The sequence below is a fragment of the Centroberyx gerrardi genome, chromosome 20 (genome assembly GCF_048128805.1).
Source record: "Centroberyx gerrardi isolate f3 chromosome 20, fCenGer3.hap1.cur.20231027, whole genome shotgun sequence".
Taxonomy (NCBI): domain Eukaryota; kingdom Metazoa; phylum Chordata; class Actinopteri; order Beryciformes; family Berycidae; genus Centroberyx; species Centroberyx gerrardi.
Window position 1 is genome coordinate 25,455,347 of NC_136016.1, and position 22,620 is coordinate 25,477,966.

Sequence of the window (22,620 nt, forward strand, 5' to 3'; positions counted from 1 at the left end):
AACTGTTAAACTAGTGAACTGTTAAACTAGTAAACTGTTAAACTAGTAAACTTGTTACACTAGTAAACAGTTAAACTAGTAAACTTGTTACACTAGTAAACAGTTAAACTAGTGAACTGTTAAACTAGTGAACTTGTTACACTAGTAAACAGTTAAACTAGTGAACTGTTAAACTAGTGAACTGTTAAACTAGTAAACTGTTAAACTAGTAAACTTGTTACACTAGTAAACAGTTAAACTAGTAAACTTGTTACACTAGTAAACAGTTAAACTAGTGAACTGTTAAACTAGTAAACTTGTTACACTAGTAAACAGTTAAACTAGTAAACTTGTTACACTAGTAAACAGTTAAACTAGTAAACTGTTAAACTAGTGAACTGTTAAACTAGTAAACTGTTAAACTAGTGAACTGTTAAACTAGTAAACAGTTAAACTAGTAAACTTGTTACACTAGTAAACAGTTAAACTAGTGAACTGTTAAACTAGTAAACTTGTTACACTAGTAAACAGTTAAACTAGTAAACTTGTTACACTAGTAAACAGTTAAACTAGTAAACTTGTTACACTAGTAAACAGTTAAACTAGTGAACTGTTAAACTAGTGAACTGTTAAACTAGTAAACTGTTAAACTAGTGAACTGTTAAACTAGTAAACTGTTAAACTAGTAAACTTGTTACACTAGTAAACAGTTAAACTAGTAAACTTGTTACACTAGTAAACAGTTAAACTAGTAAACTGTTAAACTAGTGAACTGTTAAACTAGTGAACTTGTTAAACTAGTGAACTGTTAAACTAGTAAACTTGTTAAACTAGTAAACTGTTAAACTAGTAAACTGTTAAACTAGTAAACTTGTTAAACTAGTAAACTGTTAAACTAGTAAACTTGTTAAACTAGTAAACTGTTAAACTAGTAAACTTGTTACACTAGTAAACAGTTAAACTAGTAAACTGTTAAACTAGTGAACTGTTAAACTAGTGAACTTGTTAAACTAGTAAACTGTTAAACTAGTAAACTTGTTACACTAGTAAACAGTTAAACTAGTAAACTTGTTACACTAGTAAACAGTTAAACTAGTGAACTGTTAAACTAGTGAACTTGTTACACTAGTAAACAGTTAAACTAGTGAACTGTTAAACTAGTAAACTGTTAAACTAGTGAACTTGTTAAACTAGTGAACTGTTAAACTAGTGAACTTGTTAAACTAGTAAACTGTTAAACTAGTGAACTGTTAAACTAGTGAACTGTTAAACTAGTAAACTGTTAAACTAGTAAACTGTTAAACTAGTAAACTGTTAAACTAATAAACTGTTAAACTAGTAAACTGTTAAACTAGTAAACTTGTTAAACTAGTAAACTGTTAAACTAGTGAACTTGTTAAACTAGTGAACTGTTAAACTAGTGAACTTGTTAAACTAGTAAACTGTTAAACTAGTGAACTGTTAAACTAGTGAACTTGTTAAACTAGTAAACTGTTAAACTAGTGAACTTGTTAAACTAGTAAACTGTTAAACTAGTAAACTTGTTAAACTAGTAAACTGTTAAACTAGAAAACTTGTTAAACTAGTAAACTTGTTAAACTAGTAAACTGTTAAACTAGTAAACTTGTTAAACTAGTAAACTGTTAAACTAGAAAACTTGTTAAACTAGTAAACTTGTTAAACTAGTAAACTGTTAAACTAGTAAACTTGTTAAACTAGTAAACTTGTTAAACTAGTAAACTGTTAAACTAGTAAACTTGTTAAACTAGTAAACTTGTTAAACTAGTAAACTGTTAAACTAGTAAACTTGTTAAACTAATAAACTTGCTGCCTTCACCTTCAGCAGGAGAAAGATCTGTCAAAGTGAGACTGGTAACTGGTGGCACTTCTCCCGTTAGCTTAGCTTTATCCATCCTTTTGTCCTTCTAGGCCTCCGTAGTGCAGTGCCTTTGCTGTGTGTTATTTACAGTTGTGTTGGGGTTTCTGTCGCCCTCTAGTGGTCAGAAAATGTCGCTTATTGTAGCTTTAATATTAATATTCATAAACTAATACAGCGACCTGCGACAAGAAAGTAAAATATTAATATTCATAAATAGGGATGTGACGATAAATCTAAACTCAGTATATCAGTAGAAAACATGTCAGTCCGTCTGTTGTGTCAGGAACATGAATGGTGATATCAGCTCCATGTTATTCTGCTGTCAGGAACATGAATGGTGATATCAGCTCCATGTTATTCTGCTGTCAGGAACATGAATGGTGATATCAGCTCCATGTTATTCTGCTGTCAGGAACATGAATGGTGATATCAGCTCCATGTTATTCTGCTGTCAGGAACATGAATGGTGATATCAGCTCCATGTTATTCTGCTGTCAGGAACATGAATGGTGATATCAGCTCCATGTTATTCTGCTGTCAGGAACATGAATGGTGATATCAGCTCCATGTTATTCTGCTGTAGTAATCACTAATGAGACTCTTGACCATCACAGTTTCACAAGCTCTCCATCCAAATTATATTATTGTCACTTTGTAATGACATTTTTAAATTGTTGTTTACATTCTAGCAGCCAATGGCATCGCTGGAAAGATTTGTGTCTCAGAAATAAACAGAATTCTGCACAGTCAGACTTTGTTGTCACTGAACTTTTATTGATCACATGGTATCCTGATGTATTGATCCTGAACCTCAGATTACGTATCCAATCGTATCGTGAGATAAGCAGATCGTTGTGTAATAGTGTGTGTGTGTGTGTGTGTGTGTGTGCAGGGCGTCACCATCCCCAGCCAGCGGCGGTATGTCTTCTACTACAGCTTCCTGCTGAGGCACCAGCTGCAGTACAAACCCGTCGCCCTGCTGTTCCACAGGATGCTGTTCGAGACCGTGCCCATGTTCACCGGAGGCACCTGCAGTAAGACAGCTCACCTGTCTGTCTGTCTGCTCACCTGTCTGTCTGCTCACCTGTCTGTCTGTCTGCTCACCTGTCTGTCTGTCTACCTGTCTGCCTCTATTTCTGTCTTTCTACTTGTATTTTTGTTTTTCCGTTTGTTTATCTGCAGCTTCACATATCTGTCTGTCTCTCTGTCTGTCTCTCTCTATCTGTCTGTCTGTCTCTCTCTATCTATCTGTCTGTCTGTCTCTCTGTCTCTCTCTCTCTATCTGTCTGTCTCTCTCTATCTATCTGTCTGTCTGTCTCTCTGTCTCTCTCTCTCTCTGTGTGTGAAGTCTGGACTAGAGCAGCTTTAAAATCACTGCAGACATCAGCTGATCAGAGCAGACAGAGGATCAATATCTTCATATAGAGCGATCAAATCACTCATCAGTGCAGAAGACAATGCTCTTACCAGCCACTTCCTGTATTGATCGACTGAAACCCGACACAGACACACACACACACACACACACACACACACGCTGTAGCTTCAGCAGCGTCAGTAGCCAGATGTTTTTTGTATATTTTGATGATCATCATTTAGTTTTTCTGTTCTTCTGGTCAAATTTCTTTCCCACCTGAAGCTTGTTGGCTTTGTGTCTTTGTTTTGTGTGTACTGATCACATTATATACACATTTTTCTTCATATTCTCATTCATATATCTTTGCTATATATTGCTATATATTTTTGTGTCTATTTTTAATGTCTATATTTGCTACTTAAGGTCTTACCTAACTGCTCTTAAGTTTTAAACTAACTACTCTTTTTTTTTTTTTTATTTAACGACTCTTAGGTGAACAATACACTTTGCACACTGTGTTTTTGCACTCCGTTTTTAGTTATTTCATTTAATTTACTTGTTTATTATTGTTTAGTTTGTTATGCATCAAACTCAGGGAGCTGCGAACGCGATTTTGTTGTACATGTAGAATGACAATAAGGGGAATCTTGAATCTAATGTAACCTGATGTAATGTAATGTAACCTGATGTCCCGCCCTGTCCCGCCCCACCCCGTCCCGTCCCGCCCCGTCCCGTCCCGTCCCGCTCTGTCCCGTCCCGTCCCATCCCGCCCCGCCCCGTCCCGCCCCGTCCCCTGTGCAGACCCTCAGTTTGTGGTTTACCAGCTGAAGGTGAAGATCCACACGTCGAACCCGTCTCACACCCGGCGGGAAGACAAGCTGATGCTGTTCGAGTTTCCTCAGCCGCTTCCTGTCTGCGGCGACATCAAGGTGGAGTTCTTCCACAAGCAGAACAAGATGATGAAGAAGGTGAGGATGGTGAGGATGATGATGATGATGATCAACTCTGCTGATGACAGCTTGTAGATAAATGAAAGTGGTTTTGCCACGGCAGCCGGAGAGTCTGCAGGTTTTCACTCCAAACACTACAGCAGCATCGAAATGCCGTTTCCTTGTGACTTTTGATGTAACGGTGATCTCTTCCTCTTCCTCTTCCTCTTCCTCTTCCTCTTCCTCTTCCTCTCCTCCCTCCAGGACAAGATGTTTCACTTCTGGGTCAACACCTTCTTCATCCCCGGGCCGGAGGAGAACCCCGACAGGCTGGAGAACGGCAGCGCCGGGACGCCGCGGGAACCCGCCGACAGAACCTTCCAGAACCCGGGGGTGATGGTGGGAGGAGGGGAGAACGACAGAGAATACCTGGTTCTGTCGCTCACCAAGAACGACCTGGACAAGGCCAACAAGGACAAGGCCAACAGATACTTCTCCCCAAACTTTAAGGTACGGTCGCTCCAGTCGAATATTTCTATTCATTTGACATCTTTCAGCATCATTTAATCTGATTAATAAAGTTATCTGATGCAGGCTAACAGGTACTTATTCCCTAACTGTAAGTCATGGTTGGTCTAGTCCAGTGATTCTCAACCTTTTTCATATCAAGGACCCTAATCCAGTCCACATTAGAGCCACGGGCCGCCATTTGATGAGATTTTGTCTCTTGAACCCAAATTTTGTTAGATGATTTTGTCCAGAACTCCATGACTGTCTGTACTGTAGGTAGAGAGATAACAGAGAAACTATTATCAAAATAGTTATTCTTCTGCGCTCTCTAATTCTCTAATTGTGTTAACTTATAAATGAAATAATGGTGAAGTTTAACAATTCATCAATTTGCTCGGGACCCCCTGGAACCCCCTCAAGGACCCCCGGTGGTCCCCGAACCCCACGTTGAGAACCACCGGTCTAGTCAGTAGGATGCTGAAGGGTGGTATAATCATTGAAATTGTAAATTCTTTGCTGTATTGTAGATTTTATTGTGCATTTCATTATCTACCGCTTCAGTTCCCTGCAGAATAAGAGGTTGAAAGACCCAGAGATCAGTAGTCACATAACGAGGTTCTGGTCCATACTGTTCCACAGTGTATCTGTTGATGGACAAAAAACACACATCTCCAAATTAAACATAAGAATGCATATTGTCTCGTTAACGGCAGTGTATTTTTGAAAATATACAATTAAGTTTAACCAGTTATAAAGGGTGTTGGGGTGATGAAACCATATCTCTATGGATGAAAATCTCTCAGTAAATGGCCATGGAAAGTTTTAATTCAAATTTAAGTTTTCACCCAACCTCTGAAACTAGCTTTACCACTATGCTGCTAATAGACCTAGTTTTTCAAAATGTTCTGCTCTGGTAAAACACTTCACCAAGAAGAAGGTGCTAACTCTGAAGCTAGCTGTTCCTGCGCTAAATATTTTATCTGTCTGATTTAGGCAAAACTGTACTGCACCAAGATGGTAGAAGTAGCTCAATCTGGAGCTAGCTTTACCAGAATTCAGCTAGTAAATCTCTTTTCTACTCGAGGTAAAACTGTAACACACACTCCTTGATGTGAGATTTCATATTTAGTTTCTCATATTTATCATTTCACATCACTTTTGGTAGAGAACTGCTCGATAAATGAACATTTAAAGACCAGAAACTGCATCAAAGAAGTGCGTGTTTGGATTTGGCCGCTGTTAACGTTGCTTCAGCAAGGAGGACGCTGACGCTGAAACTAGCTTAAAAAGATACAACTAGATACAGCTATTTTTCTTCTACTGCAGGAAAAACTGTACTTCACTAAGACAGTAGAAGGCGCTAACTCTGAAGCTAGCTGCACTCATGCTAATTGTTTTATTCTGTCTGATTCAGGTGAAGCTGTACTTCACCAAGACGGTGGAGGAAGGCGCTAACTCTGAAGCTAACAGCACGTCCGCCTCGGTGACGCCGGACGTTAGCGACAACGAACCGGATCACTACCGTTACTCCGACACGACGGACTCAGACCCCGAGAACGAACCTTTTGACGAGGAACAGCACGCACAGATCACTAAAGTCTGACACACACACACACACACATATACGTATATATATGTACACACACACACACACACACACACACGGACCCCGAAAGAAAGACTAGCTCGCAGTTAGCTAACGGGGAATAACTGATGGACCAGAAATGATCTTCGGGACTCTCAGATCAATGAGCTCGGAGATCGGTATATAAGCCTTCCTGGCCCCCCCCCCCCTCTCCTCCCCCCATCTTCTCTGCTCAATGCAAGGCAGGACAATCATGCAGAGGAGGGGGGGGGGGGGCGGGGGGGCAGATGGACGGATGGACATGAAGACAGATGAATGGACAGACGGGAGATTTTAAAATAAAGGAGTAAAACTTGAATATAAACAAACTGAAAGACAAGTAGACTTCTTTAGCAACTACACCCAGGACGTTTGTTGGATAAATCCCCCCACACAATCTCCTTCTTTCCTTCCTTCCTTCCTTGTTTCCTTCATTCTTTCCTTCCTGCCCAGTTTTAGGACTACTATATGCTGACCAATCTCTTTTTGTTTTTATCTCTGCCTCTGTTCTGTCTGTCTGCAGTGTTGTTGAGCTGTCAGAGGGAGTGTTGACTCTTCTCTCTGTGTGTTTTGGCTTCTGTCACTTTTTCAGCCCGGGACTCAAATTACCTCCATCATGTTTCCCTGGGAGTCCGGCTCGTCAGAACTGAGTAAATGTTAGGGTTCGACCCACATGGGGTTTTGAAGGCGTTTTGTATTGAAGCTGCCGAAAGCCGATATTCAATATCTTTAAATTTGACCATTTTCATGCCAAAAAAATTCCTAGTATTCAGTGTTTCCCTCATAATTTTCTTCTTGTCAGGGTGGAAAAGCCTCTGAAACATTTAGAGCATCATGGGACACTAAAACTCTCCACTGAAACCAGGATGATCGTGATGATAACAGTCATCATCATCGTCATACATGTGTGGAATCCAATCAAAATGTCACATTTCGAAATTCTACAATAAATATTTAATCAAACGGCATCATATCCATCATATTAGAAGTGGAGGGCACTGACTAGTGAATAGCTGAACAGTTGATTTGATTCAATTTTTTAAAAATAAAAGTCCAATATCAGTACGATATATTGGTCTAACCCCAGTACATGTGGTCTCTCTCCCATTGGCAGCCAGCTTCGTTAAAACACACTAGCACTGTGAGGGCCGAACACCAGGACCCAGTTTAGGTTCCAAACCACAGTTTAAGAACCGCTGGACTCCAGTCACCATGGTGGGATGTTAGCCAACTACACTAGTTTGAAGTGTTCTGGTCTTCAAAAATCATTCTGACAAAAGAAAGCCGACCGGACCAGGCCAGTCTGAGCCAGTCTAATCCAGTCTGAACCGGTCTGGAGCCGGTCTGGACCAGACCAGGCCAGTCTGGACTGGACCGGGACAAAGAAAGCACACAGAGAGAAGCGTCAAACACCTGAATGTGACTATGAAGAAGAGAGTTAGATTATTCACAATCTGCTGCAGTTCTGTCAATCATCTACTGTGGGAAAACACACTCACACACTCAAACACACACTCTCTCTCACACACACACTCACACACACACACTCTCACACACAACCCCCCTACACCACCCATACCTACTGTGAACGAATGCTCTTACTGTCTTTCTGTCCGTCTCATTTCTGTTTTGCACAGAAGGATTCTCTTCAACCCTTCAATCAAATCCTACAGTTAAAGAAAACTATTTTTGTTATTATATTTTCAGTTATATCAATCATTAAGCTATATGACAGACAAGCTACACACAGTATATCCATTCATTCCCTCAGCTGGATCTGTTTTTAAGCTATCCATCCAGAGAATACAACAGGCCTGAGACAAACTAAAGCAGAAAAATACCTTGAGCTTCTTTAGGGTGCTTGGTTCAATGTGCCTGGGGTGCCAGGTGGGCGGGGTTTGCACTTAAAGGACAATTCATTGAATCCCAATGGCGCCACATGACCAGGCAAGCTCAATCCATCCAAAAAAAGCCCATTTGGCTCTGTGGCGATTGCTGGAGCAAGTTTTTAAAGATGCAGTTTGTAGGTTTTTAGCAGATTGCTGGAAGTTTGCTTGAGCACGTCGTCGTCTAAACCGTTGTCGTAGCTACTTACCTAGCAATCAGTCTTGTGAGACTTACAAACTTGAGCCTCCATGTTTTTGGCGTCCGACATAGAGACCAGATGTTGGAGTAGAGTTCAATGATCTTAAGTCTATTCATAGAGAAACTATTTATTGTTCTCCTTGATTCATTACTACATTTTAGAGATATCTCAATGCTTAAAATCTTACAAACTGCACCTTTAACTCCAGGGACGACAGTTTGAGGATTACAGTGGCGTCGCGGCGGGTTAGATACTATTCTGTCTGGGTTGTACAGAAGCAGATGAACCAAGCATCTGTCCATGCTCCTGTGTTGTGTAGATTGAAGTTTGAGTCCCAGCCAAGGCCTCATCTCCATCCAAACGTCTGGTGCTACTACCTACCACCGGCCTTGCGTTGGTCTAGTGCTAACATGCTAACATGCTAACATAACACTGATAGGCCTCAGGCCACAGTCTGGTTTCCACTGCAGGGGAAATGATGCAGCTATAACACCACGCTGAAAGCACAGTTGGTTTATTCCAAGCTGTCCATCGCTTTACTTAACGTCACCGCTCTCAGACCTGCAGGTAGACTGGTTCGGTGCTATGTGGATCTTAGCACAGGCTTATCAAGGCCACACACCCCAATAAGCAGTCAAGATCTTCTATTATGGACAGAGTTAGAGTACAGATGTTCCAGCCAGCAGCTGTAGCAGCCTCTCGGTTATGAAGACGACAAGTTGTAGATGCGTTTTTAATGATGAGACAGGGCTAGGACTTCATGAGACTGTTTTTAGCTGGAGAACAGAGTCTGATGGCCTTCAGACAGACTGAGCTTAGACTGAGCTCAATTCATTTTAATTAGAGTAATTCAGAATGTCTGCAAAATTCAGGTTGTCTTATCCAACCTGTTAATAGTCCAGAACAGTCGGTCATTTGAGAGTATACCTGGCTTTCACTGGATTTGACAACTCCTCTCATCGCCATTTTGCATCCCCCCCCTTTTAGAAGCCTGTCCCATCGATTGCCAATCAGGCCCTTTTTCAGGACATTCAGATTGTTTTCCCTGACCCCAGTAGTTCTAGCAGGGGCCTTGATTACCGATCTGTATAGATGGCTTCCAAAAATCACAAACCTGCCCTTTAATTTGGGACGCCAAGTGGCAGCCCTAGCCAGCCGAGGAGCGGTGCTAAGATCCAGGGCCCACAAATGCCTACCGTCCATCTTTAGGTCCACAGTCCTGCTGAGATCCCAGTCAGGACCTTTAAATGCCCACTGTGGAGCCTGGAGTTCATCTTGGGTCATCTGAGGTTCCCTAAGATCCCAGCTAGGGTTTTAAATGCAGCCTGAAGTCCATCTTAGGTGCGGTGCTAAGATCCTGGCTAGGGTTCTTAAAATTCCTGTTGTCAGGCCTATGGTCCATCTCAGACCGCCTTAGGTCCAGTGCTAAGATCCCAGTCAGTGCTTTTAAAAGCCTACTGTTGAGCCTGTAGTTCATCTTAGGTCATCTTAAGTCCAGTGCTAAGATTCTGGCTCGGACCTTGAAATGCCTACTGTGCAGCCAATAATTGATCTTAGGCTAGGTTAGGTCTATTACTGAGACTTAGCCATAGTCCATAAATGCCTGTTGTGGTTCCTGTCGTTCATCTCGGGTCGTCTTAGGTCGAGCCCTAAGATCCCAGCTAGGGTTTTAAATGTCTACTGTGCAGCCTATAGTCCATCTTAGGTGCGGTGCTAAGGTCGTAGCGAAGATGTTTAAATTCCTGATGTCAAGCCTTTAGGCTGTCTTAGGTCTAGTACTGCGACCCCAGTCAGGGCCTGTAAAGGCTCGTTGTGGTACCTGTAGTTCTGGGTCATCTTAGGTCGAGCGCTAAGATCCTAGCTAAGGTCTTTACATTCCTCTAGGTGGTCTTAGGTTTAGCACTGCGATCCCAGCCAAGGTCTATAAAAACCTGCTGTGGAGCCTGTAGTTCATCTGAAGTCTGCCTAGTGCTAAGATCCTAGCTGAGGATTTAAATGGCCGTTGTCAAGGCTACAGTCCATGTTAGGCCGTCTTAGGCGTGGTGCTAAGACCCAGCCAGGGCCGAGCTGAGCCTGTACTCCATCTGGTGCTCTCTACCAGCAGAAATGTCAGTCCAGTCTGGATCTACATGATTCAGCTCTGGAGTCGCAGCTAGCCGCTCAGGCTCTGCCAACCCAACTGCACTCACTCAACACGTTTTCAACACGTTTTCACCAGGTCTCAACACGTTTTCACCAGGTCTCAACACGTTTTCACCAGGTCTCAACACGTTTTCACCAGGTCTCAACACGTTTTCACCAGGTCTCAACACGTTTTCACCAGGTCTCAACACGTTTTCACCAGGTCTCAACACGTTTTCACCAGGTCTCAACACGTTTTCACCAGGTCTCAACACGTTTTCACCAGGTCTCAACACGTTTCAACATCCCTGTCCGAGCGTTCACACTGCGAGCAGCTTGGTCAATGAGTCGCTCTATTCTGACTGATTGTGGGCGGGGCCAGAGGCTCTGATTGCATCCATGTAGCGGTCTGCAGCTACGTTTTGAACAGGCAAATCATGTATTTTCACCGCGCTGGTATTGTTGCCGCGTTTTTACGAGTTAACACAGATGGCAAGCAAGTGCTAATCATGTAGCATTAAGGGAAAATAAACAAAGAACTCACTTGAACTCCTTCAGATCTTCCCATCGACCAAATGATGGATCAGTTGTTCTCCATCATCGTTTCTGAGACGTTTCTTCCTGCCATCTTTCAAATAAAAGTTGTAGAGAACTGGAAAGCTTTGAATGGCTGGAATCAACTTCTTCTCCAGTTTGAACTGTTGAAGCTAAATCACATCAGTAGGGAAACAAGGCAACGCAGAACTCTGATTGGCTGTTGACGGTCGATGATGGTGAAAAGTTCAGCTGTAGCGACAAGCTCGCTGAGCGTCCGATCATCATCTGAGTTTCCCCGGTCGCTCCGCTCCGGGGGAAGTGAACGGACCGAAGCCGACTTGGAGGTCGAGTCGCTCGCAGTCTGAACGCTCGGCCTGTCCGGTTTGCAACAACACACTTCCTGTTTCAGTCCTGTTAGGTGCTGTCGGGCCCGGCCTCACGTACCGCCGCCGCCCCGTTCAGACAGGACCGGTGTGTAGACCCTGACAGGATTCACCCAGAAAAAAAAGATCTGATGGTCGATTCTGACTCTGAACAGGTGGAAACAACGTGGGAAGTCACTAGCTGGGTTTCCATCCAAGCAGTTTAACGTGAATTACGCGTCGAATTGTAAAGGCTGAATGGAAACTGCAAATTTCCATTAAAATTTCCTCAGTATCGCAAAAATGTTTTTGCGTTTGCTTGAGGCGCAAAAGTTGTTCTCTCTATAAAGACATTATGCGATAACTAGTGATGCAAAAGCATTTGTGGAATAAATGATGACAGTCTAAAGACGCTTTCTATTCTTCTGGTAGATGAAGCTACACTTTACCTTCAGGACCGATGGAAACGCACCTTTTATCTTTTCAAAAGCTTAAAATTGACTTGACAGTCGGAGGTGATAGATGACCATACAAAGCTAACACAGATTAGAATATATAGTCTAATAATTTGAAAAACTTTGTTTTAATATTCGTTTGACATTTGGATGGAAACACAGCTACTGGTTGGAAGTATTAACATTTTGCTAAAGTGTTAAGAGAAAATCCAGTATTTCAGAAGAACCAGAACCAGGACAGAAACGGGTCTAGATTTGTCAGAATGTAGTAGTATCCTACATGGTATTAGTACATGCTACCTAGTACTAGTAGTATACTGCATATGCCGGTATGTACTGAACGGGTTTCAGGTATTTGAGGCGGGCCAGGTGCTGTCCACGTCTCCGACTGGGGTGCTCAATCTCTCTCTCTCTCTCTCTCTCTCTCTTTCTCCTCTTTTATTCATTTTATTGTCGTTTCTCCATGTTTGGTTTTACACAGCGTCCCGCACTTGCTTAGCTCCAGTGTAAAGTCCATGTAGGAGAAGATTTACACAGATATGATGTCATGTGAGGGTCTGTAACAGGAGGCTCAGTTCATTTTCCATCCAGACCGTTCAGGAGGTGGATTTTCTCCAAAATTCAAATATTAAAACGTGCTGAAGTGTCCTCGAGCAAGACACTGACTCCCTACCGGCCCCGCAGCCTGACCCCTGACCCCTGACCCCCCCCTCCTTAAAGATCTTATTAAACATTTCAGACGGGAGTCAGGTTGAGTTTCCTCTGTGAACGGACTGGACTGAATGTGAGTTGAGCCGCTCCTGATCTGGCAGGACGGGGCTCCGGGTTCCTGCACCGCAAAGGACCGAAAATTACCACGAAAATCTTTTCAAACCTACAGAAACAGAAAGGACGAAAAAGTCTGAAATACTTTTACGCAGATTCAGCTCTTACTTTTCTGTTTACGGATCACAGAAAAGTAAAAAGTGACGTCTAAACGTAGAGATCTGGAGAAATAATGGAGTTTAAATCTGGAAACTGTGAAGGAACCTGGAGTTTCTCTTGGCTTTTTTTTTTTTTTTACTACACAAGACAGCTCTTAACTGTTGACCTTAATGGAACAATCACAATTAATGGAACAGTTTCACACACACACACACACACACACACACACACACACACACACACACACTGTCATACTTGCCTTGACTCGAAAGCTTCTGTTCCTGGTTTTGTCTCTTTCTCTGCCAACTGTCTCTTCTGTTGGTTTTACTTCTGTTTACATCGTATCACCAAACCTGCCAAAATGAAGCTCAGTCTGTTGTTTTTTTGGTTTGTTTGTTAGTTAGTTTGGAGGTGACCAGGTAAACGTGGCCTACATGAGTTCTTCTTCTTCTTCTTTTGCCTTACTTGAAGCCGCCGACTCTTTCCTCCTCGACACGGTTCTGTCTCTTCCACCGCTGAACCTCCTGCAGCTCAGACCCGGATCCACCCAGCGCTGCTGTCGGGCAGGAGGTCAGAGGTCAGCAGGGCAACTAGGGTTCCACCGATATAGGTTGTTAAGGTCGATACCGATATTTTTGTATTGAAGCTTCTGATTTTTTTTTTTTTGTGCTTATATTCAATATCTTTAAATTTGACCATTTTCACCAATGAAAAACTGCACAAACACAAACTGTAGTCCCGCCAGACCGATCAGGATCAGTCTGACCCTACATGCAACTTGACCTTCTCTGTCCTGGGATCAGTTTGGACCTCCAGTGTTTTTGGCAGAACTCTGGTTCCATGCGGTCCCCCCCCCCCCCCCCCCCCCCTCCCCTCCGTCATGTAAACTCTTACGACCAGAGCGACATGTTCTTGTTCTCTATTGCACTGTTCAGGTTCTTGCAGGGTTTCAACTCAACGGTCCACAGTGTTTTGTTGATGATGATGATGATGATGATGATGATGATGTTCTTATTGTTTTTCAGGTTTTATTGATTTTTGTTTTCTGCTCAGTAAACAAACAAAAAAACACAAAACACAACGCCAGAAACGAAGCGAAGGTTTATCTTAATCACCGGCTTGGTATCGCCATGGAAACCAGTATCTTACTATTTCAGCTGACACCCCCCCCCAAAGCCCCCCCCCCCCCCCCCTTTTCTTTTAATCTTTCCCTCCTTGTTTTATAATGAAATAAAACGCTGTAAAGGTGAATAAACTATTTATAACAGTTGTTGCTGTGCTCTGTGGTTGAATACACTCTGATCCACTGGGAGCGCTTGTTTCGTGAGCCCTGGCCTCCCTGCGGGCGGGTCCTTCTCACGTCACACACAAAGACTGTAAACCAGGTGCAGCAGTGAGTTCTTCACCACAGGTCTCTGAAGGGTTTTGAAGTCTAAAGATCTGGTTTAGGATCTCCACCATGTTGACATGTTTTGGTCCAGAATCAACCACCTGTCAATCACTGGACAGACCACCTGTCAATCACTGGACAGACCACCTGTCAATCACTAGGAAAACAACCCTGTGTTTTATCTGTTATATCTGATAATGTCAGTTATTTTGAAAATCTCCATAAGGACATACATCAGAAGAAGTCAAATTAGCTGCTGAGACCAAAACCTCTGGTGGAGAAAAGGTCTTGACTTTATATTTTATCAGAAGTTGGCTTCATGGAGGTTTGGAGTCTTTCTGGAGCCGGACTCTAGCGGACCGTAGAGGAACTGCAGCTTTCAGCCACTTATCCCCACAGCGGCCATTTTGAACATGCGTCACTCTGGTGGGAAACTACCTGGAAAGCTAGTGTTACCCAGCATTCAACTGATGTCAGGTCGTACTTTTCTCAGAATCAGGAACACGTCACGACTCGGCCGTCCCGGTCGTTCACGTTCACGTTCTTTATGGACGGAAAACTGGAGAACGTTTCCTCACCTGTTTACACACACTGCAGCCTTCTAGCTAGATTACATTTCAGCTTTATTGCATTTTCGGCTTTATTGTATGAAATTTCTTCCGTTCTCGTCGGACTCGCTTGACATCACGACTCGACCGGTTCCTGCTGCAGCTACAATCCTGATTCCTCCTCCGGATCCTCGACATGATCGGGTTTCACGAGGCTCTTTCTGGTGGAAACTCCTTCAGACTGTGAAGAGACAGAAAGTGAGCGTCTGGTGAAGGGAAATAACAGCCTGGACTTCAAAATATCAAGGAGTCCAGGTCTGGACATTGAACCAGTTAAACACAGGAAGAAGATAAATACAAACTCCATGGAGCCAAAAGCTGAAAGTGTTTCAGGGAGGATTTGTCCTTTAAGTCCCTGGTTGAAGAAATGATTGACAGCTCAACATGAAACCAAATGATTTGACGTTTTAAAGCGGCTGGAAACTTTTCCATATAGAACCTCCTCCGTCTGAACAGAGAAACTGGCTTCTGACCCTCGGAGTGTGTGTGTGTGTGTGTGTGTGTGTGTGTGTGTGTGTGTGTGTGTGTGAGACCTAGGCTGCCTGATTTGAGTTGAACCTGCTGAACTTCAAACCCGCTGAACTCTGTTTTTCATTAAAACCACACACACACACACACACACACACACACACACACACACACAGTCCCAGGCTGCTCTGGTCCAGATGAAAAGCGCTATATAAATGTAATCAATTATTATTATTATTATGTGAGGCCAACGTTGCAATTCCATGAACTGTGTGTGTGTTTTTGTATGTGTGTGTGCTAATACATTTTGAATAGTATTGATTAGTATTGATTAGTATTGGGCAGGTTGTGCTTCTTTGGTGTCAAAGTTTCGGTCATATTTCATTCTGTCGCAACTTTGTGATTTTCTAACTAACTTGGTACATTAATACTAAAATAGCCTAAAATAATATAATCAAGTGACAAAATATTCTGCTCCGATGCTCCACATCAGAAACGAATAAACCAGCTGTGGTTTTAGATCTTCTCCTAAAATGTCAGAATATAAACACGATCACAGGTTTGTCGGACGGAGCTGTGGCGGCCATGTTGGAAGATCTGTTGATCTGAACTGAACCAAAACTTCACCTGTCGTCCAGGTGAGTGATGTCAGAGGAGAATTACTGCTGACACGGTGCGTTTTACACCTCACTGTGACCATAATGATGCAAAAAACGATCGTTTTATAGATTTCCATCAGATGTCAAGCAGAGGAAGAGACGGACTCGTCAAGTGCTCCAAGTGTATGATGGGAAATTAAGTTCTACTGGATCCCTGCGATGTTCCAGGTATCAAAAGAAGATTTGTGGTTGAACTGCTGTCAAATTCTGTGAGTGGGAACAAAACCCTGTGATGTACTGGGACATCGCAGGGTTTAATAATGTTAAATTAGAAATGAATGCTGTATAAAATAGGAAAGTCTCTAGCAGATGCAGAGGTGTGACCAAGTGAACTTTGCTCGAGTCCCAAGTCAGCCTCAAGTCTTGAGGCACAAGTCCAAGTCAAGTCCATGTCATTAATGTCAAGTCTAAATGTAGAACAGCAAGTCAAGTCAGAACAAATCAAGAGTCCAGTATCAATTTAATATCTTAAAGGTCCCATAACGTGCAAAACAGGATTTCCCTTGTCTGTTTGATTATAAAGGAGTTGGATGTGCTATCTGAACATCATGGAAGTATCAAAACACAACACCCAGCTAAATCCACACCATCCATGTAAGGAAACGCCCTTAAACGAGCCGTTTGGACTTCTGTAAATTTGTGACGTCACAAAGTTTCGCTCATTTCATATGCCGCCTACAGCACCGTCCGCCCGGCAACTGACTGTGGAAGACCAAACCCTGTTGTCTGTAGCGTAAAAATGTCCAGAAAACAATCAACTGCACCTGAGAGATGGATCTACCCTAACTGGACCTGACCCAACAGCAAACGTGCAGTCGGTAAGTGTCGCCACTTTGTGATTATATTTACAGTTTATTCCAAGTACAGTCAGCTGGGCTTGAGAACATGTCGAGGTTTGCTAACGTGTGTAAAGTTATGTTCCATTTGCTTGTTTGCGACATTGTGTTCTTGTTTATTTTACACTCTATGATGCTTTGTTGCTAAATCAGTTGCCTTGTGTGGAGAGATGTGTCCGCTAGCTTAACTTGAGAATGAGAAATGGATACGGTAGTTTATGGTATTTCAGTCCGATTAGCATCGGGTAGCGACTTAGCTCCAGTCCTGATGAGACAGAGTTTGATGCGGGCCTGTGAATACGAGGAAGCCTGTTAGCCACAAGACAACAGTTAGCAACAGGGGCAAAAACATGTGCAGCCAGAGTCGGTTGTACCTCAGCCGGCCAAAACCAGCACCTCGTCTCGTTAACCCGGGGCCGTTAGGACACACGTACTATAATCAAGGTTAGGGGCTAGTGCCGCTTGCAGCAAGCTAATCTAGCGTTAGCGCTAGCCGCTAGCTAAGGTTAGCTCCTCTGGCTCACTTTGCGGACACATCTCCTTACACGAGACAACCGGACCTGTAACGTGGCAAAACTCGAAAAGTACTTTGTCGATCAGGGACTCTTGTCACCATGAATATTTCACTTCTAACACCAAATGAATGGAAGGGAGTTACTGGCTGATGAGATGTAACATTTCACGTTCTGTCTGCACCTAGTCTGGGAAGTCTAGTCTTGTAATCAGCTGGGTTGGCAACCTAGAAAACCTAGAAAACCTGAACGACGACACTACAAGAAACACTACCTCTCTGGAGGTTATAATGTCCTATTTCCCTTGACTGTGGAGGAGACATTTAGAATCAACTACATAGTAATTATTGAGGCTGTAGTTTGTGGTAATGTAGTTTTGGATTGCAGAGATTTCAGAGTTGTCTCTCCAGCTGTCCCCTTTGTTCCTCCACAACCCAGCCTGACCTCCCCACCTGTCAAGAGACCATCCTGACCCGTCTTGACCTAAGGAGGAGGAAGAGGATGAGGAGGACCCTGAGCCAACTTTCAGTATGTTTACCAACACACATTTTTATTTCACACACAAAACTTTGTAAATATGAAAATTCAATAAATATACAAATGTCATAAAGTATAAACTATAGTATAATCTATAAATGAAAATTGCAAATTTGCTACACACCAGTATGTGATGTACTCTTGTAATGGAACTGATGATTTCTGTGTTTCTGTTACTCCACAGATTACGTCGATGAGTTGATGGACCTCATCTTTGATCAAGTCTTCCAGGACCCTGCACCTTATGTGAGCCAGGTTTTGAAGATCCCCGTCCCAGAAGACCCGGGCGCCCAGTCTGACAGGCCAGCCGAGGAGGATCACTGCAGCCACGTGTCCCGGTTCAGTCGAGAGTCTGAAGCACCAGGAGCTCACAGCACCACACTCTGGTGTCACCACTCTGACCGAGGTTATTATCGTTAACAAATACTAACAAAATAATGAAAACGAGGTGTGGAAAAAAAATTTCGTTAACTGAAATAAAAATAAAAACGAGGCTTTACAAAAAAACGATAACTAACTGAAACTGTATTGTGTGTTTACAAAACTAACTAAAATAAAGTAAAATTATAGAGAAAATGTCTTTAGTTTTCGTCTTTGTCAATTTATTTCATACATAAGCTTAGTATTTTGGGTGGATATGAAATCTATCTTCCATTTTTTTCTTTTTTCTTTTTTTTTTGACCTTTTTGAATTTCGCCCCTGACAAATACCCCATATTACAAAAAAAGACTAAAACTAACACTGAAACTAATAAAAACTAAACTAAAACAGCATTTTCAAAAAATAAAAACTAAACTAAACTAGCAAACCCGCTTCAAAAACTAATTAAAACTAAACTGAAATTGAAAACAAAAAGTCAAAACGAAATAAAAATAAAAACTAAACTGTACAAACTAATGTAACATACGACATAAACAATACAGGTGTCAACTCTAAAAGAGGTAAGATGTTATGTACAGGGGGAATGAGCAGCAGGCCTCCATGAGCTACAGTTCTGAAACTGTTGAGCTGTAGCTGAATAACACTGGTATAAATTACGACAGTCATATGTTCAAATGGTAGACAGCATGGGACATAACCATATGTTTGCCAGTGTCGTGACTATATTTGTATCCCCTGAAGATGAGTTCTTCTTTTGCGTCTTCACATCAATTTAATGTAATTGAACATAATAACTACATAATGTCTGGTGTGGATTTGTTTCCTATCGCTAGCCAGTACAACGGCTATTGTAAGATATTTCATGGAATAACATTACAGCAGCTATCCAAGTAGCTAAAAGCTACCGACACCTACTGTGTTGACGAGCTTACTAGACAGCCTCAAACCACCGGCACCGGTGAACGTCAGGCTAAAAATGAATCAAACAAATCATACGGTACAGTTACCTCCGGCCGGTAACGTTAGATATCGTTTTTATGGGATATAAATTTATCCGCTATGGCTATCCAGAAAGAACACATAGCCGCCTCAACCACATACACACGCATGGTGAGAAAGTACGAAAACAGTGAAATTTCAACCCACCAGTCAGAGACATCCTGCTGTGACGTGTCTGTAACTTCGGCAGCTGCCTCCTCTTGTTCGGTTGACAGATTCCTTCTCAAACATGTTGTGTCACGGAGTTTTCTTCTACAAGGAGCTGCCATGTTGGTTTTGGAGTTTTTCCGCGTCTGCACCCTCCCCCCTCACCCAGCCGATCAGGCGGCCAATCAGAGCAGCGCCTCATTATCAGAGCATCCCCGCCCACTCAGAACAGCGCATAGTTAATGAGGGGAGAAACTGAGAGGATGGAGAGGCTCCACAGAGCCTGGATTTGTGTGTTTTTTTGCAACAGAATTCATAACCTTGTTTTAAAGAGCACTGAGAAATGTTTTAAACAGCTAAAAAGAGCATAATATGGGACCTTTAAAGAAAACTAAATATCTAGGACTTTTCAATGCAATATGGTTTTAATAGGATAAAAACTTGGTAAGAGCATCATGAGTTTGATTTCTATAATCAGTTTCAACTTCAATAAATTCAATCATTCCATACAAATTCAGAAAACAGAATTTAAATTCAGTCGTCCGCTGGAACAAATCTCATCACTTTCAATCTAAGTCATTTACACAAACACAAGATCTCAAGTCAAGACTTTAGAAACCTTTTCAAGTCATCAAAGTACAAGTCAGAGTCAAGTCCCAAGTCACCAGAACCCAAGTCAAGTCAAGTCTCAAGTCTTCTCTTCATGCAGCAAGTCAAGACTCAAGCTGTTAAAACTAACTTGAGTCCCTGCCTCTGGGCAGATGTGATGTTGATTTTACTTCTCTGTTATCCATGTTGGTTTGTTTAAAGCTCCATATTCTCCACTGTCCAGAGTTTATTTTGTGTCTTTCTGTCCATTCAAAGCTGTGTGTGTGGTGTCATGAACCAAAAACACTCTCAATCCATTTCTCCACGTTCATTTTCCAGCATCTCTCTGAGCCTTACCAAGAACAGGCCGTTTCTGTCTCCGTGTCTTTAAGGCTCATTAATATTCACGACCCTCCGTTCCGATCGGCTAACCGTTTCGAGAGCGAAACGTGAGACGCCGCGGCCCGGCGGCTACAGGTAGGGAAAACTCTCCGGTAATAAACGATGACGACCGCTCGACCGCTTTGAAAAAAACACTTTGTTAGTCTATTATTTCTTACAGAAATGATAATGAGCGAACCTTTGTGACGCCACAAAGTTACGGAAGTCCAAACGGCTCGTTTAGAGGCTCGCTTTTCTAATATGGATTGTGTGGATTTAGTTTTGATACTTTCACCATGTTTAGATACACATCCAACTCCTTTATCATCACAGAGGAGAGGGAGTCCTGTTTACATGATGTGGAGCTTTAAGTTTGTCTTTAGTGGCCTTCATGGTCAGATAGTCTTATGGCAGCCGGTTATACTCGCTAGCTAATATTAGCTTAGCATAAACACAAGTTCTGCTATCTGTTCTGTTATAGAGTTTAGAATACATCAGTATAATGTGGCAGAGTGTAAACCAGTCAGTAAACCAGTCAGTAAACCAGTCAGTAAACCAGTCATGTCTCCATGTTGGTTAGCAGTCTTACAGAATGGTTTGTTTGAGTTTTCTAGCTTTGTTAGCTTCACCTAGCATCAAGAAATCAGATGTAGAACAGGATTATGTATTTAAATTTATGTCACTGGCGGCCATATTGGATCTACGTCATGCTGTGTGTGTGTGTGTGTGTGGTGGGAGGGGGGATAATTAAATCTACACCAAAATTATCCTTCAACAGCGAGAGACGAGCAGCTGGAGGCCAAACTACCAAGGATGTGTGTGTGTGAGAGTGTGTGTGTGTGTGTGTGTGTGTATAAGCAGTGTACATACACATACTGACCAACACACGTTTTACACATGTATGCCAACAGAGACAGTGTGTGTGTGTGTTTCCTATATTTTGGATTCAGCTTTGTGTGATAAATACAGGGGGCTCCAGATTATGGTGTGTGTGTGTGAGTGAGTGTGTGTGAGTGAGTGTGTGTGTGTGTGTGAGTGAGTGTGTGTGTGCCATCTGCCAGTGACTTGGCAGAAATGATAATCGCCCCCCCCCCACCCCACCCCCCCCACCCCACACCACACCACACCACACCACACCACACCACACCATGCACTGCAGTGGCGCTACTGAGCGCGCTCCAACTGACTGGAGAGCAGGCGAGGAGAAATTAGGTCACACACACACACACACACACACACACAGCCTTGTGGGTACCAAACCATAACTAATTCTGTCTTATCTGCTTCTATAAAAAGATCAAAGGAGAGAGAGAGAGACAGAGAGAGAGAGAGAGAGAGTACCAGCAGTAAGACAGCTCAGCTCTCTCTCCCTCCCTCTCTCTCTCTCTCTCTCTGACTTTCCTTTCAGTTTTCCAGTTGATTTTATTCTCCTGGTTGTGGAAGTTTTTTATTTTTATCCGTTCAACAGCAGAAATTGTTAATTAAATAAAACACAGTAAAAATAACAGTCTTATAATAAAACTCTTAAAATCTATAAAAACATTTTTCCCTCAAAACAAAAGTTCTCATATAAAGAAATGTAAAGAAAGACAAGTCATGTATCATTATTATGATCCATAGATTGATAATATTGTCAGATTGATTGATTGATTGATTACTGCAGAGTATTGATGCTGCTGAATGGAAACAGTCACTCAGTCAGTTCAGTATTTCTTTATTCAACCTGAAACTGAATCAAACAGAAACATGATTTATTTACAACAAAATGCAGAAAAAACAAAACAGACGTCAGCGTTCTTTTTCTTCATTTCTCTGTTTTCCTCCTTAAAGTCAGAGAGGAAGGAGAGAGGAAAGGAAAGGGGGAGAATGGAAAAGGGGAAAGGAAAGGAAGTGGGGAGAAAGGAAAGGAGAAGCCAGAGGAGGAGAGGAGGAGAGGAGATGAGGAGAGGAGGAGAGGAGGAGAGGAGAGGAGATGAGGAGAGGAGGAGAGGAGGTGAGGAGGAGAGGAGATGAGGAGAGGAGAGGAGGTGAGGAGAGGAGGAGAGGAGAGGAGGTGAGGAGATGAGGAGAGGAGAGGAGAGGAGGAGACAGGAGAGGAGGAGAGGAGAGGAGAGGAGAGGAGGTGAGGAGGAGAGGAGGTGAGGAGGAGAGGAGGTGAGGAGAGGAGAGGAGGAGAGGAGAGGAAAGGAGAGGAGGAGAGGAGATGAGGAGAGGAGGTGAGGAGAGGAGAGGAGGAGAGGAGAGGAGGAGAAGAGAGGAGATAAGGAGAGGAGAGGAGGTGAGGAGAGGAGAGGAGGTGAGGAGAGGAGATGAGGAGAGGAGAGGAGGAGAGGAGAGGAGGTGAGGAGAGG

The 22,620-nt window shown here is 42.7% G+C and overlaps 1 protein-coding gene across 1 annotated transcript in view; it reads left to right on the forward strand.

Annotated features, from left to right (window-relative positions):
* Positions 1-7,306, forward strand: part of ptenb (phosphatase and tensin homolog B) — an 18,768-nt gene extending 11,462 nt beyond the window's left edge. Inside the window, 4 exon segments of the mRNA XM_078290851.1 lie at positions 2,751-2,892; positions 4,017-4,183; positions 4,409-4,654; positions 6,069-7,306. Of these exon segments, the coding sequence (XP_078146977.1) occupies positions 2,751-2,892; positions 4,017-4,183; positions 4,409-4,654; positions 6,069-6,257 (744 nt within the window). The 3' untranslated portion in view covers positions 6,258-7,306.
* Positions 7,307-22,620: the final 15,314 nt, after the last annotated feature.